Raw genomic sequence first — 17,054 nt, 5'->3', positions numbered from 1 at the left:
AAGAGAGACAATGTACTCTAGAGAGAAAAGATGACAGAGTAATTCATCATCTGAAGGACAGTTCCTATTTTACTAACAGACCAAGCAACACATCTAATGGCAGTGAAAGAGCAAGCAGACGAGGGAGCGGGTGGAGGGGGCACTGTTAAACGAGTAAAATCATATTCTCTTCATCAAAGAAGACAAACTCAGAAAATTGTCAAAATGTCATTTTGGTCTTTATTTTTGGACATGTAGCATGTTTTCATAAACCAGTTTCATATGTGCTAGTTTTTGTAATATCAAAAGAAATACAATATATTTTTCGTAAATTCCTCATCACTGCAAGTTCACTTTCAAATAAATGTTAAGTAGCGGGGTTGAACAATATGTTTCCACATGTTGACCAGTGCAACACTGACAGTTACAATTAAGGTATCCAGGAAGCCTGAAAATTAAGATTTACTAGAACAAGCAAATTTACTTCCCTTTGTTAAAAACAAAGGACATAATTTTGATTTGCAAATTACATATTTTACATGCAAGTTGAAATCCCATTTCCATCTGAAATGAATGGCCATCTCGAAAATACGCTGAGAAACAAAAATGTAAGAACAAACAGTAGTATGCCCTTAAAACTGCTGAAGCAAATAAATAAAAACACAGGTTACAGTTTCTTGCTTTAGCGTGCATATTGGCACTGTTTATTTCATATTTACATAAATCAGTTTCTGTGCGTTAAAAATCCCAATAAGATTTAATGGTTGGGGTCAGTCCATTTTTCTTTAACAAAAGATCCCTTAACTTCCAGGTTTTAAGAATCGCACTCGCGCATTTGTGTTTTGGCACAAAACACAAATCGTTATTTCTTACAGATCAGTGGCAACCGGTCAACAGGCATGTTAAGATACTTTTTAAAAAAGAAGTTTTGTGAGCGTTGTCGTTAAAAAACAAAAGGAAACTAATCCTGTACAGAACCCCAATACTGCCAGCAGCTTCCCAGTGTGCCACAAGCACCTCTTTCTTTGGATTTCACAGTCCTTTATCACAAAAACTTACTCTAAGGAGTTCAAGGAGTTAATAAGACACACCATGTGGATAATTTGGGGTTTAAAAACCCATGGCTCTGGGCAACAACGATTACAGTTAACAATAGACATCCACAAAGAGACTGTGTTCCCACAATTTTCAGACTCAATTAGCTATAAACAGCACATTCTGGGGTGAAGACTTCTGCACACTGACAAGACTTCTCAGACAGCAGCTAGGCCACAAGTGAAGGGAAGTGACTTCTATCAAAGGTAGCGGAGGGGAGCAGCCGAGTTGGCGATGCCACAGCTCGTACGTTCTGCTCGGAAAACACGAAGGCATTTACAGAGGACTCAGTGATGCCTGGGAAGGCGCGGAGGGTTTCTCTGCACGGTCATCAACAGTGGTATCGGTCCCTAGCATTCCAGAAGCAAGAAGCTTCTTCATACACACAAATTAAGACGAAGGCTCTACCTAGGAGAACGCATACGACAAGATCGAAGAAGTAACTGGAGTCTGCCGACCACTGTTCCTGGCATTGAAAGCCTGAGCATTTTTGGCATGTGAGATAGTTTACCATTCCATCAACTGTGACTACAATGAAGTGAGCCATCTGAGCGATAAACAAAAGAGCATCTGAATGCGCCCCTGGTCCTCAACAGCACGAAGTGTCTAGTTCACTGTTCTACACACAGTAGGAGATGCTAAAAACATGCCAATAACTGACGGACCATCTTGCTCAAGAAACCTGCTGATGATCTGTAACACTGAGCGTACCAAATAAACGTCTAAGAACATGACTTCAATGACTAAAATGTGTCCGAACAGGACTCAAAAATAGTTCATATCGTTGTTGTACTTCCCGAAAGAAAACCTGTAAACATCTGGTGAATGTCTAATTGATGGTAGAACATTTAAAATTGGCCCAAAAATGCCCAGAAAACATTTGGCCCTTCAGCACCCAAAGCTCCCAAAATATAATTTTAAAACATCTCTGTTAGAGGGATTTCAGTAGTCTGAAAAATTTCATACCTGAGTGGCTTCAATGTTCTCTCCTAAATCTTAAGTAAGTTAAGTGCAAGGAGTTTCTACACTCAGGAATTGCATAAGTTTTTATCTTTCCTCAAAATAAAACATTGAATGATATAGAGGTAGCATAACTTACTAAATTAACTTTAAAAAAAAAAAAAAAGCAAGGTTATTTTCAATCGTCTTACTAGGACTATTACAAATGTGTAAAACCTTACAATCCAGGCTTTCTTCTACCTGGGTTTAGACATCTCATTATTCTCGCCCCCTTTTTTACTGTAAGGATATTGACGAGTCCAGGCGCCCTTGGGCCCTGTGGCATCTATTGCGACATCGATGATAGAATCTGGAGTCATCCATCTCAGGAAAAGGAGGAACAGAAAGTTGAGTACAGCCAACAAAGCAAAAATGCAGCCTGTTACTGGGCCACAGTGAGAGATGAGTCTGTCCAGTCGTTTGTCCATTGGTAACACAGCTTCTCCTGCCACGAGGTCGTAAACCTGGCGGGAGAGAGGCCAAGAGTGAGCACTCTGACCCACAAGAAACAACGACCTGCACGGACCAGGGATGCTTTACAGATGCAAACGGGAGGCGCTTACATTTCATTGCTGTTGTTTTAGTAAGGACGTGATTAATGAAACTAAAGTAATTATTGCCATGTGATTCAACACGTATGGAGTGCTGATCCTGGACAAAACACTGGGCTAGACACTGCATCACACAGAGACGAGTATGCCAGGGCTCCTGCCCCCTAGGGGATCACCATCAATTTTAACCAACTACGAGAATTCCGAAGTCCTGAGAAGTTGGAACCGCTTTTCGTGTCACCTCTGTCGAGGCCATAGTTAATTCAGCAGTGACTTCCTGAAGCAGGACTGGCCTTCTAAGATTCCTTGATTCGGCTGAGCAGCTCTCACGGCTAGCTGGCAGACATCAACCACCATCAGAGAGCTCTAATCTAGTGTGCTTCTGAGTACAGAGAGGCTCTTCTTTCCACAGCCACGGGAGGCTGTGTTGCTGAGCATGGATGGTGAGACTATACAGAACCATTTCGTGGACTCCAAATAAAAGGAAGGGGAAAAAGATGGGGTAAATTTTAGCAGATGGCATAGGTCAAACGCTTTTGGCAAACAAAACAACGTTTACCACTGAGAACCGGTAGTAGGTGGCTTGCTGTTTGGAAGCGCTGCTAAGCACAAAATTCAGAAATATTTTAAAAACAAAGATCCGTAAACATACTTAGTTCGAACACATAAACGAGGCCAGCATTTATCTGTTTCGATTGCATTCGAGCATGACTTGTGGTCACTGTCACACAGTGGACCTGTGAGCCATCTCCTTTGGAACTCAGGAAGGCTGGGACGTGCAGGGCGAGCTCTACAGGCCAGCGGCCTCTGGAAAGGTACAGCTGTTTCCAGCTAGCTCTTCTACCCTCAAAACAGCTGGGATACATTTCAGTCCGAATTATGCTGAGACTGGTGAATTAGAACAGTTGACAAAGTATGTTTCCAGCGTGAACTCCAATTTAATTTCTTCATCAATTTTCTAAATAAGCACAGTTAAACTACGGAGGAGTTGAAAAGGATCAAAACAGCCTGTGCAGAACAGGTAGAATTAAGAGAGCAACTACAAATTCTCTATCGCCGCTTTTTATTTGTGGTATTTCCAGTATCTGTCATGTGCATTCTGAATCCTAACTTACTATGTTCTCAATCAGCCCAGAGATGCAAAAATCCTCTTCCCATAGATAAGCAAGGTACTTAGCCAAGGCGACGCAAGAGTTTTGGGAAGTAGCCTGAATTAAACGTTTGCAAGTGTTAAAGTTGCCGCCATCGGACTAAGCAAAACCATGTATTTTCTAATAGACCGACATGCCTTAGAATCAGAAACAGCCTCAAGAAAACGTCTAAGAGTAGATTTTAGTATCAGTTTGGCCTTTAATGGTTGTGACTTCTAGAAAGTTCGGTAACTTCCTCTATGCCCACTTTAATGAAAGGTCTAGATGGCATTACTGCTATTTTCAGATGTCAAATGCAATGAGTTGTCTAGAAACTCAGCCTAGCATACACCAAAAGTAGTACAACAGTGCATTTCTTTTCATCTGAAGAGACTTTATAAACTTAAGCAACAAAAAGGGTAAACCTATACAAGAAAAAGCAAACGTGTACGTGAAACGCCAAGAATTTAGACACAATCTTCAAATACCATTTGCTTAGCACATGACATACTTTTTCAGTTCTTTCCGCAACATTCCTCCAGGTGTAGAAAGTCTTTACTACGTTATGGATATTTTCGGGAGCCGGCAATGCTCCTGACTTCAGCTGGGAAATCGCTTTTTCCAAACCCTCGCACAAGGACTTGACGGAAGGCTCACACAGAATGATAAGATTTTCTGGAAGTACTTCAGGAATTCCACCAACCCTGGTACTTACAACCTTAAAAAGAGAAAAAGAATATACAATACACCATAATTCATATCTCAGGAAAATCAGCAAAACCAACTTAAATTAAAAGTCACTACAGAATGCATCTGCTTATTTTTCAGAATACAAGTACAGGAACCCCAACATGTAAGCCCTCAAAGCTTTTTACCTGTAAACCACAACTGGCTGCTTCCACAATCGCCATGCAGAATGCTTCGGTAAGGGAAGTATTCAGAAAAATATGTCCTTGAACTAAGACATTTCTAACATCCTTGTGTTCTAAGGCTCCCAAGAGACGCACTCTGATTTTTGAAATGAAAGAAGAAAAGAAGGGAGTGAAAATCATGCTAGAAAATAAGTATTATTTAGAAGCCAAGTGTGCTATTCACATTATACTTAGATTACTGCTGGTTCTGATGTTTTCCACCGCAAAAGATTAATATCCTCAAATTCTGATCTAAAAGAGTCTTTTAAAGTATATTTGGTTGAAACTCATGCAGCTAACACATTTCTAACTTTTGTCACGCATACAAATTTCATTTTCTCCAAAATTAGTTGGCATTTAGTGCTCGCTTCGGCAGCACATATACAAAATTAGTTGGCATTTAGTGAAGATGTTAATATACTTTGGTGAGTAAATATTAGAGTCATTTCTAAACAGAAAAAGGCCCCTTTTAAACTGACGCTTCACAGCAAACATCTTTCTAAGTTACTGAGAGAGAAGTATTTGAATCTGTGTGTGCAGGACAATTTACATGATTTGGGCCATGCTATATAAATCACAACTCAGCAAGGCTTGAAAATCCACAAACATTCCCAAAATGGTTGTTTTGTGTCTGTGTGTGTGTGTGAGTGTGTGCGCGGGGGACGTGCCTTCCAGGGGACTTCCAACCATTGCCCCTAAAAGTCAAATAATATTGGACTAACAGAAAAAATTAAGTTGTGATTTGTTAAAATTAAGGTTTCCCATTTTATACACTTTTTTAAAATAGGTCTTGTGTTACATTTTTACATCAAGTGCATGTAGAAGCAGCCCACTTAACAGACACATGTAACCCAAACTGCATTTAGGTAATATATTTTCTCACTCAAGACAATATAGAATCCATCAATACCTGTCATGGAGCTGGTACCTTTCTCGTACTTCTTCCAAAATGATTCTCTTAGGTCCCTCTCCTCCAATTATGAAATTTAAATCTGGATATTTCTGACAGAGTTCAGGTATTATACCACTAAGCAAATCAGTCCCTGAAAATATAAAATAAAGTTGAATGTTGGAAATTGTAACATTTAAACTTAAAAAAAAAAAAAACTCATCAGAACTGAGAAACCACTCACTTTGAAAAGTATTAGCTATGCCCTAAGTAGAGAAACTAACTCTCAAACCTTTCCTGGGAAGGTGGAGTGTCCAAACTACCAGCGGCATCCTAAGAGTTGCAATTCTTAAAGATACATACATTGACATCCATTGTTACCCAATACCCGGACTATTCTGTTTCATTCTAACATAATACTCTTTAAGTTATTCACTTGTGTTTACGCATCACCTACTTCTAAAAAAGGTATTTGACGTAGCTAACATTTAAGTTTTCTACAGAGCCTGACAGCTGACTGGAGATCTAGGTCTCGTCCCAGCCGTTTCATGAGCAAGTTCTTTGATTCTGGGAAAGTTTTCCGATACAGAAAACGAAGAGACCAGATGTACGTGAAGTCCAAGGTCTCTCTCAGCTACAAAATTTCTACATGTATTCCACTTCCCACCACAGGAAGGGGCTAAGCAACAAAGTATAACTGCAGCCTCCACTTTGTTGAGAAGGCAGTACACACAGAGGATCTTGTAAAGAACGAACTCAATAGTATTAGCCAAATTTAAGAGCAGTCCATCCAAACCTGCCGTACATAGCCCACTTCCCTTGAAGGAGAGTGCATGAAGGTGGCAGGACCTCAACTGCCAGATCATTACAGTCCAGAGAACAAAAGGGTGCATCTTGGTTCCTTTGTTTCTTTAATGAAATACTTTTCTTATAATACGTAAACACAACCTGGGGGCAGAAAGCAGTAACATAAACCACGCCCTACCAGTCTGGAAGTGGCCATCTAAAGGGACAGCAACGTTGACACTATTCGGTAACAACTATCAATTGGACACATTCAAAAGTAAAAGTAAATGTAAAATAACCCAGTTAAAGTTTATTAAGAAATGCATACATACACAAGCACATACATAAGAATTGCACTTTTTCTATCAATCTTCCCAAATACAGGCAGATGAATTATAAAGAAAGATGGTGGGAGAAATCATGTATGCGGGGTCATTTTTATTAAATAATTCAAAGTAAGGATTTAAGTAAACTCGGCCAGTATTTTCAAAATATGACTGCATTAGCAAACATAAATTCACATGCAGCTTTTCTGAATTGTGAAGGTTTCTCATTAAAATCTTAGCTATCTTTGTTTCGAGACAATTACGAAATCCATCAACTGGATTTCTACATAAACCAGAAGGTGGCTTAACGACTTTTAACATTTACCTTCCTTTAATTCTTTCATTTTCTTTCTTTCCTTTCCTTCTCCCTTCTAATACAAAGGTTAAGAACCCATTCTTCAAATGAAAAATGCAACACATATAGAGTAATAATCATAACTGCTGATAACAACTAACATTTACTGAGTGGTTACTACATCGGGCTATGTCCCTTAAGTGCATTATGTCATTTAATCCTGACAACTACCTCATAAGAAACAGAAGTGATTAATATTATCAATGATCTATAACATTATTCTAAGAATAAAAGATTTTCCCAAACAATAAGATACTCTCCTGCCTCTAAGAGGAGTCTAACACAATGGAACATAAAAAAGGGCTTTCAATTGCCATAGTCACACAAAATGGACAAAGAAAAATCATGATTCAAACTGCTTTTAAAGCACAGTGTAACAATATTTCAAAGAATCTAATCAATCTACATATACCTAGAGGCTGGGCCAGAGGTGAGGGGAACAGGAGACCTTAACTCAAGAGCTGAACTCATGTTTGTTATCTCTGATACTTACTGTGTAACCTGAGTGAGTTACTTACCCTCTCTGAGACTCAGTTTCTTTGTCTGTTACATGCAGATAACATCTACCCTACAGCTGTTGGGTCAAGTGAGGTACTGTACCATGCACAGGCTTTATCAACTGCAGAATATAAATGGAAGTTGTCATTACCACCACAGCAGGAAGTGGGGTGTGCCTGCACATGCACAGGAGCACTGGGAAACCTTGACTGAGAGCAAAACAGGCTCTAGAGGAGGAAGAAGGCAGCCAGAAAACCTGGGTGATAAGAACTGGGACTTATCCTCTCTCTCTCTCAATATGTGGCAGTGGGCCTTTGAGAACTGGTCCAAAGGAACACCTCCTAAGGAAATTAATTAATAAGTAACGGACCATAAATACAGCTACTCACTTTTGGACTACGGATGTGGCCGTTCCTTCTGAAAATGTTACTTTTTGCACGGTGCCTGGCATATGGAGAGGGTTCAATATTTGTCAAAGTAGTGAATTTGAGAACATGACAGGCCATACCTTCACTCTGTGGCTGGTGGTTAGCTCAGCTGGTTAAAATACCATCACTAGTGAAGTAAAGGTAACAGGTTTAATCTTTGTACAAATAGTTCATTTTGCTCTGATCCTCGACCATGCGTGCATCATGCGCTTGCTCGGCTAGCTATCTCATGAAGGTATACTGTGTGATTAAAGGACAAACTAGGCACATTTTCTAAGTTACAACAAACACATCACCAATATCCCAAGAGGGATTCAGAACAGAGAATGCTGGTCCATTCACATCTTCTTGATTCAAGAATGAAAGCACATCACGAGAGCATGCCTTCACCCAGAAAACGCAGTTCAGCGGTTTTCCCACCAACCTCTGCTTAAGTGGATTGCTGGATCAACCAAGGCTCTGTTCCAAATATAAAGCCTACTGACCAAGGCCCATGCGTGGATTTCAGGCCGCTCCCTAGCACACCGGGACGCTGCTGATCCCACTGCTGAGCTTCGTGCTTACCAACAATCAGCTGCATTTGTCCACGTGTTTGATGCCAGTTACACTTGTTATTGCATTGGGTAATTTAGTTAAACAGCACATAAACTGACAGAATAAGTTTCTATGAAACTAAGCTGAATGGTTCAAAAAATCCAACAAAGCAAAGTTATGGAAAAAAGCTCTAGTCAGATTAGGGGGTATCTTAAACCACTGTATAAAATAAAAAAACAAGTTAAAAATCCAGAAGTACATTATTTCATATACCATTACGTTCTCACCCCGCTTAAAAAAAAAAAACAACAACCCAAATTGGCAACTATAAATTACGCTTTTTGAAGGAGATTGTGCCAGCTCCAAGTGGTAAACCAGTAGTCTTAAACGCCTGCAAGCTGACGTCAGACTGTTGGCAACTCAGTGCACGTTAATAACACTTTGAGTCAAATTCAAGTATTTAAGGAAGGGTACGTGTTATTTTTTTAATAATTCCCTACTTGAAGTGATAATTTTGATTACTGGACAGGTTTTCAAATACCATCCAGAAGACCAGTTAGGTTCTGAATAACCAGACTGTGCCAAGCTTCTAGTACACGAGGCTCTACGAATGCGACTGCCGTGTCAAGTGCTGCAGAGGCACTAAAAAAAAAAAAAAAAAAAAAATCCTCCTTGGTAACGGCAGACACTTATCAAATACCAACTGGCCTAAGTACTTCAGAGGAACCATCACCGAACCCTTGTAAGATTCCCCTTGTTGCCCAAATCATACAAAGGAAAAACCTGAGACTCAGAGATGTTAAGTAGCTTGTCCTCAATCACACAACGGGATGCAGCCAGGATCAGACTCCAGGCCGTCTAATCTCCCTGCCTTCACCACTCCCCTGCCTACATGTTCTTAATTGTCTAAATCTGTGACCAAATGAAATAGGCAAGCCGCAAAACAGCCACATGTGGGACGAGCTCACTGATTTTGAGGCTATGCATAAAACACAGGAGAGCTGTAAATCAAAATATTCCTAAGGGTCATCCCTGAATAGTACAGTTACAGCTGATTTTAATTTTCACCCCTGTGCTCTTTCTGAGTTTTTAAAATACCTGCAATGAAAGACATGATTTTGCCATCAGAAAGAATGGACTACATGGTGGGCTCAGCCTTTTACTTCTTACCACACATACACGGCTGTTTTAACTTTAAAAAGACCTGACCTATTAAACAGCATCAGATTACGGTTTTTATTTTTAAGTAACTCTTAAAGCATCAAAGGTGGAGGGGGGAAGCATTCACCACCGTTCCAAAAATTTTTTTGGATGTATAAGACAATATTAGACCTTTCTTTGCTATATTTAATGCAGAGGTAGTTATAAAACCATAGAACAAAATGAAAAGCCAATCATTACATTCAAGTATTCAACAGCTTTCTACAAGAAAAAAAGAAGTCTGTGCAGTGCAATTGTAGCTATCATTTCATTACCTTTTCTGTAAACAAGTCTGCTGACAACAACAATAGTTATTATACTATCATGCCTTCTAAATGGTTCTGGAGTGAAGTCAGTAGGATCTACAGCATTAGGAATGACGGACACTATTTCAGGATTCAGTGCTGCTCTTAGCACAGTGTTTTCCTTACTAGTGTAAGAGACACAAATTATGTGGTTTGTGTCACAGAGAGACACAGTTAGAAGCTTGTTTGTGAGCACCGAGCTGACATCAGCAAATCCGAAAAGGGAATGGTCCGTGAAGACTGTCTGGAGCCCCATTGTCTTGGCGTGGAAGAGGGCATCATGGGCCATGGCAGAAAAAGAACTATGTGAATGGATTATCGTGACTTTCTCCCGAACAAATATGCACCTGAGCAACGGCAGACTATGAAAGAGGGTCGTGGCTGTAGACTGGTTGTACATGACTTTCAGAGGCAAGTAATAGACTTTGAGGCCATTAGTGAGGTAACGGATGCCTTTCCGATTTCCATAAGCATGGGTGACAATGATCACTTTGTGCCCTCTTTCAATCAGGCACTGAGAGAGCTGATAAATGTGGCTTTCCACGCCTCCCATGTTAGGGTAGAAAAAGTCCGACACCATGCATACGTTATGGGTGCGGGTCCTACATGTCGAGAGACTTCCAGGGCTAACACAGGAGCGCACAGCTGAGGGAGGCTGGCCATGCCCACCCCCTCCTCTATAGGCCATGCTGAGATGGTTTAGGCATCTGTCCTCAGAGCAACTCGGTTATGTGTCGTCTAGTACCTGAAAGACAGAGTAAAACAAGATCTCAGCTCAGAGACAAAATACATTACCTTTTCCAAATCCAGATATAAACACTGTTTTATGCTAATGTAAATTTAGCTTTCCCCCGAGAAATAAAACACAAGCATATAATGAAATTACTCACCTGACATTTACTTGCTTAGTATTTACTCTGTGCTCTACAACAAAACTAGATTCCACAATGCCCTTACATTTTAATTTTGCTTTAAAAATACTGCTACACATAATTTTTAAAGATTAGTTTGTTACATCACAGTACAGAAGAATGTGCTAACAAACCAGTTCATTCCAATAATTAAATATATGGTTCTTTCCAGAAAAAGTTTGCCAACCCTGCTCTAGAGCTTAGCCACTGATGCAACGAATCTCATACAATTTTGCTATTCACTTTGTGGCTTATACTAAAATATACCTGGAGCTAGAAGTGTCTTTTTGACAGTAGCTTTTTCAAGTATCTCCTACAGCACATGCTGCTGACATCCATCTACGTTTTCCTCTTCCTTATTCAAGGAGGGTGATAAACTGCTTTCATTTTCTTAACCTTTCTTTCAGTTACGTAGGCCTTTCTTCCAGAAGTGTCCCTCTCTTTGGTTTGAAGTCTAAAGATAAGGGCTCAATTCGAGATGGACTGGATCTGGGGCCATTTTCTACATCTAAAGTAGGAAATATTGATCTCAGGGGTCCTCTAGTTCCTCATCAGCACAAAATGCCTACTCAGTATTCAGTACTATCACAGATTCTTACTTTTAAAGCTAAAGTGTCCTGGAAAGCTAGTGAAAATCTTCCTCAGATTGACAAACGAGACCTCCACACTTCCGGAAACTGAACTATAAAATGAAAAGCCATCCTAAGGTCTGAGTTTCTGATTTCACCGGCAAACTCAGGAAATGCAAAGTAACAGCCTGTGTAAACCCTTAATTATCTCTTCTTGCTAACAAAGTCATCTATATTTTAAATATATTCTCAGAAATACTCAGCAAGTGTTTGTTGACCTGAATTTACTAATTAAGATTCAAGATTACCAAATATTGCGATTCTTCAGTTTTGTACTTTTAAGTGGTTTCAGTAACATTTTCTTACTGTGGTTTGTCACCTAAACCTGAATTTTCAGTTGTATTCAATTTAAAAATATGAGTGATTAAAAAAAAAGAGTAAAGAACCACATGAAATTATCTGAAGTTTTGTCATTAACCTGCAAACGTTCTGTGAGGAGTCAGCCTACTTCCATCGGGTTATCACACCTAACATCTTTATGGCGTAAAAGCTGAACAAACGGAACAATCACAGAATCTTAGATTTTAAAGCCGACGAGAGGCTTGGAGACCCAGGAATACCTCCCTTGCTTTACAAATGAGAAGCCGAACAAGTTGAGCGATTTGCCCAAGGTCCCCACCCAGCCACTAAAGTGGCAAATGCGAGATGGCCGTAAATTTACACCCACCCATGGCCAACGGGTCCCTGGGCAGTCAGCAGCAGAGGCGCTCAAGGAGCTTTACGGAGACCGGCGGGGGCGTGGGTCAAGAGGACGGTGCTTCCACACCCACACCCTGGGCAATTCCCCGGCTTCACTCACTGAGAGATCACCGGGGAGCGCCAGGGCCAAGGAAGGGACGACCCCGCTCAATAAGCGACCCCGCTGGAGTCAAGCAGGGTCTCGCCAGGCCCAAAAGGAGGAAGATGGCCAGACAGTGGGCAGGGGTCTGAGGCTGGGGGTCCCAGAGCCCTTCACCCTGTCCGCCTCGGTCTCGGCGGAACCGGCTCCAGCGCGGCCGCCCCAGCGCACCCTCAGCCCCACTCGACTCCGGAGGCTCTCGACCCCGACTTCCGAGCTTCTAAGCCTCGCCAGGTTCGCCCCTTCCATCGCCGGCCACACTCCCACGGGTGCAGCCCAGTCCCATCCGGAAGCGGCCGAGAGTGCCGGCGCAGGGTCAGACGCGCACTTACCGGCGAGTCCCATGGCCGCCAGTGTCCGGACCTCCCGCGGCTGCAGCCAGAGTCCCACCCCGCTACCCCGAAACACCAATCCGGGGCGTCCGCGCCCGAGCGCCGCGCCCCCGAGGCGGCCAATCGCAAAGATGCGCTGGCGTCACGTGCAGGAGCGCCGCTCAGTCCCCACCCTTCAGCGCGGGATGTAACGTCAGCGCGCGTAGGCACATGTTTTCGCAATGTTCGGGAAGACTAGTTTTCTCTGCATCGAAAGTAGTAATCCTCGGTTTAACCTTTTAGGTGAATTCTTAGTGTCTCGAATCTCTAGAAACCGTCCCTCGTCTCTTCTGACACAAGCAGCCCACCAGGAGCCTTCCTCAGGGTAAAGTCAGAAATCCCAGCGTGACTCGCAGCGAGCCTTTAGGGCTGCTGGGAGTTGTAGTCTGATGGCCTTTGGAAGCGAAGCTGAACTTAAGAAAACTCACTCCCAGGATGCACCGCACTTCTAAACCTGAATTCTGCGGAATGTCGGGTGGGTTTGCGTCTCGGTTATCCAGTTACGGCGTCTCTTTTTCTGGAAGCCCGTTTTCACTGGCTTCGAATTGGAGAGACTTTTGGGGCGGAAGGCTACCGGGGTCGTGGTGGCGTTGTGTTTGTGGTTATCTTGTGCCGCAGCAAAACGATGCTTGTTCTTAGCCACCCTGCTAGGGTTGCCTGGTGTAGCAAATAAAAATACACAGATAAAGAGTAAAATAAAATCAAATTTTATAAAAATTTGAATTTCATATAAATACTCTTTATACAAGTATATCCCAAACGTTGGAGACTTTACTAAAAAAATTACTCGTTGTTGATCTGAAATTCAAACTTAACTGGGTATCTTGTATTTTATCAGGCACCCCGTAGAAAAAAAATCTAAGGTCTGACCTGAAATATCAATTCCCACTCAGCCTGGTTCCCCTGGTTATGGTGGTGCTCGGCCAGGAGGCTAATGAATCCGTGGAAGTGGTCTGATGGCCCTCCACCCCTTCCATTTGGTGCTTGGAGGTCCCCCAGGTCTGCCAGGCATACACTTTCAAGAGCAGATGCCTTCCTGAGCTCTTATCACTGGCACCCCTTGTAAGCCTGTACAAAGCCTATCCCCTGAAGATTTCAGCTCCTTTCTGATACCCTCCCCAAGCCTCCAGAGGGAATTGGATCCTCTTTTGTATTTTGATAGTACTTTGGCCGTATGCTGGTATAGCAGTTATCAGGTGATAGTCAAGTTGTTTGCCTGGCTGCCAGCCCCCATCCCCCTCAACCTGATTCTCGAAGGCGGGTCTTCTTGGGATCTCACATGGACTTCTTTCTGAAAACTGGCAATTGAATTTTCTTGTTAAATGTCTGCCCTCCTGGCCAGATAGTAAGCTGAGGCAGGGTTTGTTCCTGGTAGTAGACATTGAATAAGTTTTAGTTGTATTAATGAATTTTTTTTATCTAATACCAGTACAGTCCCAGTACAAACATATTATATACCCAATAAAATGTATTAAAAATATTTTATGGAGTGTGCCATATAAAAATTACAGTTCAGGGGTGCCTGGGTGGCTCAGTCCATTAAGCGTCTGACTTTTGGTTTCGACTCACGTCTTGAACTCATGGGTCGTGCAATTGAGCCCAGCGTCCGGCTCAGCAGTGGGCATTGGGCGGGGGGAGTCTGCTTGAAGATTCTCTCCCTCTGCCCCCCTCCCTCTAAAACTAAATAAATAAATCTTTTTTAAAAATTACAGTTCAGTGATATAATTCAAAGAGCATTTTGATTGTAGGATTTGAAGTGTATCAGTGAGTTAACTTTAATGAGTTAAAGTTATTTAAGTCAAGTAGGAATAGATACGCTGCACTAATATTGAAGCATCAGAGAATAAAGATAATGAAGGCTCAAGGATACTTATTCAAGCTTAAATAAGTTGCAGTTGCTTGCCCAGATCGCACCAACACTACCAGATGCTACAGCATTGCTTTGGTCTCCTTTTCATTTTTGCAATAGGTTTTAAGACACAGGGTGTGGGCAGAGACCCTGGAAAGTATAATAAGCCCATTTCTTTTTTTTTTATTGATTTTTTATTTTTATTGTTATGTTAATCACCATACATTACATCATTAGTTTTGGATGTAGTGTTCCATGATTCATTGTTTGTGCATAACACCCAGTGCTCCACACAGAACGTGCCCTCTTTAATACCCATCACCAGGCTAACCCATCCCCCACCCCCCTCCCCTCTAGAACCCTCAGTTTGTTTTTCAGAGTCCATCGTCTCTCGTGGTTCGTCTCCCCCTCCGACTTACTCCCCTTCATTCAATAAGCCCATTTCTTGATCCCCTGGTTTGCCAGTGCCATAGTTCTGATCACAATACCCAGTTGAAATTCTGAGATCCTGATGCCAATACTCCTTCAAAAGAGTTGTGATCTTTCTTCAAAACAGAATATTTTCTACCTTTATCATCAAACATTTACTGAGTGCTGACTCTGTAGAAGACTTTGTGGGGAATACAAGGAATATTAAACATAGCCCCTATGTTTTAAAAGTTTTTTAAATCCTTCCTAGTTTTTATATACCTTTTGCCAATAGTAAAAAGCAATCCACTTTCCTTGAAATGTTCTTTTGTGTTTTAAATACTGCAGGATAGGCTGGCCTTTATAAATAATTAATAAAGGCACGCTGTTGCTGAGTCTCTGTGGCAGGGGAGAGGGCTGAGAAAACTACAGGCTGTTCCAGTGAACATAAGCCGGTCATAAGCAGGTATTTCTGGTGGCATTTCCAGCAAAAGTTGAAGCAAACTGGTAGAGGATCTTACTGAGGAAAATGGACTTGATGTGGAGCCAGACTTGCAGCCGAAATGATATTTTCAATTAATATCTTGAGATGATTCACTCCTCATTCTGCTTCAAAAAGAAAAAGAGATAGGAGAAAATCAAAATGTTACAGCTGTGATTTCAAAGAGAACAAACATTTCCGTGTGCCAAAAAGAGAACCAAAATGCAAAATGGTAATCCGACCAAAGCCACCACAGGTCCTAGACTCTGTTTGTGGAAGCAGGGGGACATGAACTGGGTTCAGCTCTTGAAGAATGACAAAGACTAAGGGCTCCGCATGTGGCTAGAGACAGGAACCCAGGCTTGTAGGAGGCATTTACACTGGCAGGGGAGGCGTTTACATTGGCGGCTTTCAATGAACCACCTTCCAGTATTCACACTCTTTTATCTTATCCCCTCCGACACTGACTCCAGGCTGGGCTGTGTGACTTGCTTGGCCAATGGGTCATCAGTAAATGAGAGGCAGCAGAAGCTTAACTAGTAAGTGCTTATGCACGGAGGAATGTCCTAATGGATACTCTCCTCTTGATCGCCAATGGCTATGCAGCAAAGAAGCTCAGGCAAGATACTGAATGATGAAAAGCCACCTGGAGAGAGGCCGTGGAGAATGAGAGTTCATCTTGGGCTTCCACAAAATTAATGCAGTACTTCTTTACTATTTATTGATTATCATTTATTAGGTACTTACTAAATGTAAGACACTGTTTTCACACTGAGGATTATGAGTAAATTAGACAAAGTCCAGCTCTTGTTGACCAAGTGACCAAATCCATTAAGGTCACAATTTTCACCAAACTACTACTTTCCTTGAAAGCCTTAAAATGGGGGCCTCCTGGCTGGCTCAGTCATTTGAGCGTGCGATCTTAATCTCGGAGTCACGAGTTCGAGCCCCACGTTGGGGACAGAGTTTACTTAAAAAAAGCCTTAAAATGATTCGTGTCATCTCCTTTATCAAGTATCTCAGTATTTTAATCTCATCCAACTCTGACCATTATGCTGTCTAATCTGTTTCCAACTCTAAAGGGCCTCCTGCCACACCGCTTTCTTTAGTCACAGATTTATGATCTGTGCTGCCCTATTAATGCATTCTCCAGCCTTGTGGCTTAGATAATCAGAGACATCATGCATCACTCACATTTACTGTGTTTGCTTTAAGCTCTTGAGACTTCCCACATATTTTTATTTTGCAACAAGTTGAGAGTTTTCAGCCCACATTCCAAAGCTATTAGTATGACAAGGACTCCTGTACGATGACCAGTAAATTCTAATAAGGCAGTAGGCCCGTTATCCCACCTCCACCCTGAGGACCAGCCTCATCCCAGGTCAGATGCAGCCTCGGAGATCCAAGTGCACATCCCTTGGTAGTTACGGAGAGTTAGAAGTGCAAAGGCAGACAGTAAATAGTTTTGTCCTAGCCCAGAATTCTCTATTATATCCCCATCTAAATGGCAGTTAGGAAGCTAGAGCCACTAACCAAAACATGGTTTGAGTTGGTTTTAGGGAAGACCCGGGAATCCAGCAT

General features: G+C 41.8%; 1 protein-coding gene across 3 annotated transcripts; it reads right to left on the bottom strand.

Moving 5' to 3' along the window:
* Positions 1-204: 204 nt before the first annotated feature.
* Positions 205-12,808, bottom strand: PIGA (phosphatidylinositol glycan anchor biosynthesis class A). Of its 3 annotated transcripts, none has more exons than XM_027608715.2 (6): positions 12,697-12,808; positions 9,957-10,731; positions 5,576-5,708; positions 4,630-4,762; positions 4,266-4,472; positions 205-2,537 (listed from the first exon to the last, which is right to left on the bottom strand). In XM_027608715.2, exons 2-6 carry the CDS (start codon positions 10,672-10,674, stop codon positions 2,271-2,273), a joined length of 1,458 nt encoding a protein of 485 aa, XP_027464516.1. In that variant the 5' UTR covers positions 10,675-10,731; positions 12,697-12,808; the 3' UTR covers positions 205-2,270. The 3 variants fall into 3 exon arrangements, with proteins under 3 accessions (XP_027464516.1, XP_027464517.1, XP_027464518.1); XM_027608716.2 differs by lacking the exon at positions 12,697-12,808 and adding an exon at positions 12,194-12,634; XM_027608717.1 differs by lacking the exon at positions 205-2,537 and having other exon boundaries at positions 2,549-4,472.
* Positions 12,809-17,054: the final 4,246 nt, after the last annotated feature.

This window comes from Zalophus californianus, chromosome X, assembly GCF_009762305.2.
Source record: "Zalophus californianus isolate mZalCal1 chromosome X, mZalCal1.pri.v2, whole genome shotgun sequence".
NCBI classification, from domain to species: domain Eukaryota; kingdom Metazoa; phylum Chordata; class Mammalia; order Carnivora; family Otariidae; genus Zalophus; species Zalophus californianus.
The sequence above is the reverse complement of the archived record's forward strand: the minus strand, read 5'-3'. Positions and strand labels throughout refer to the sequence as shown.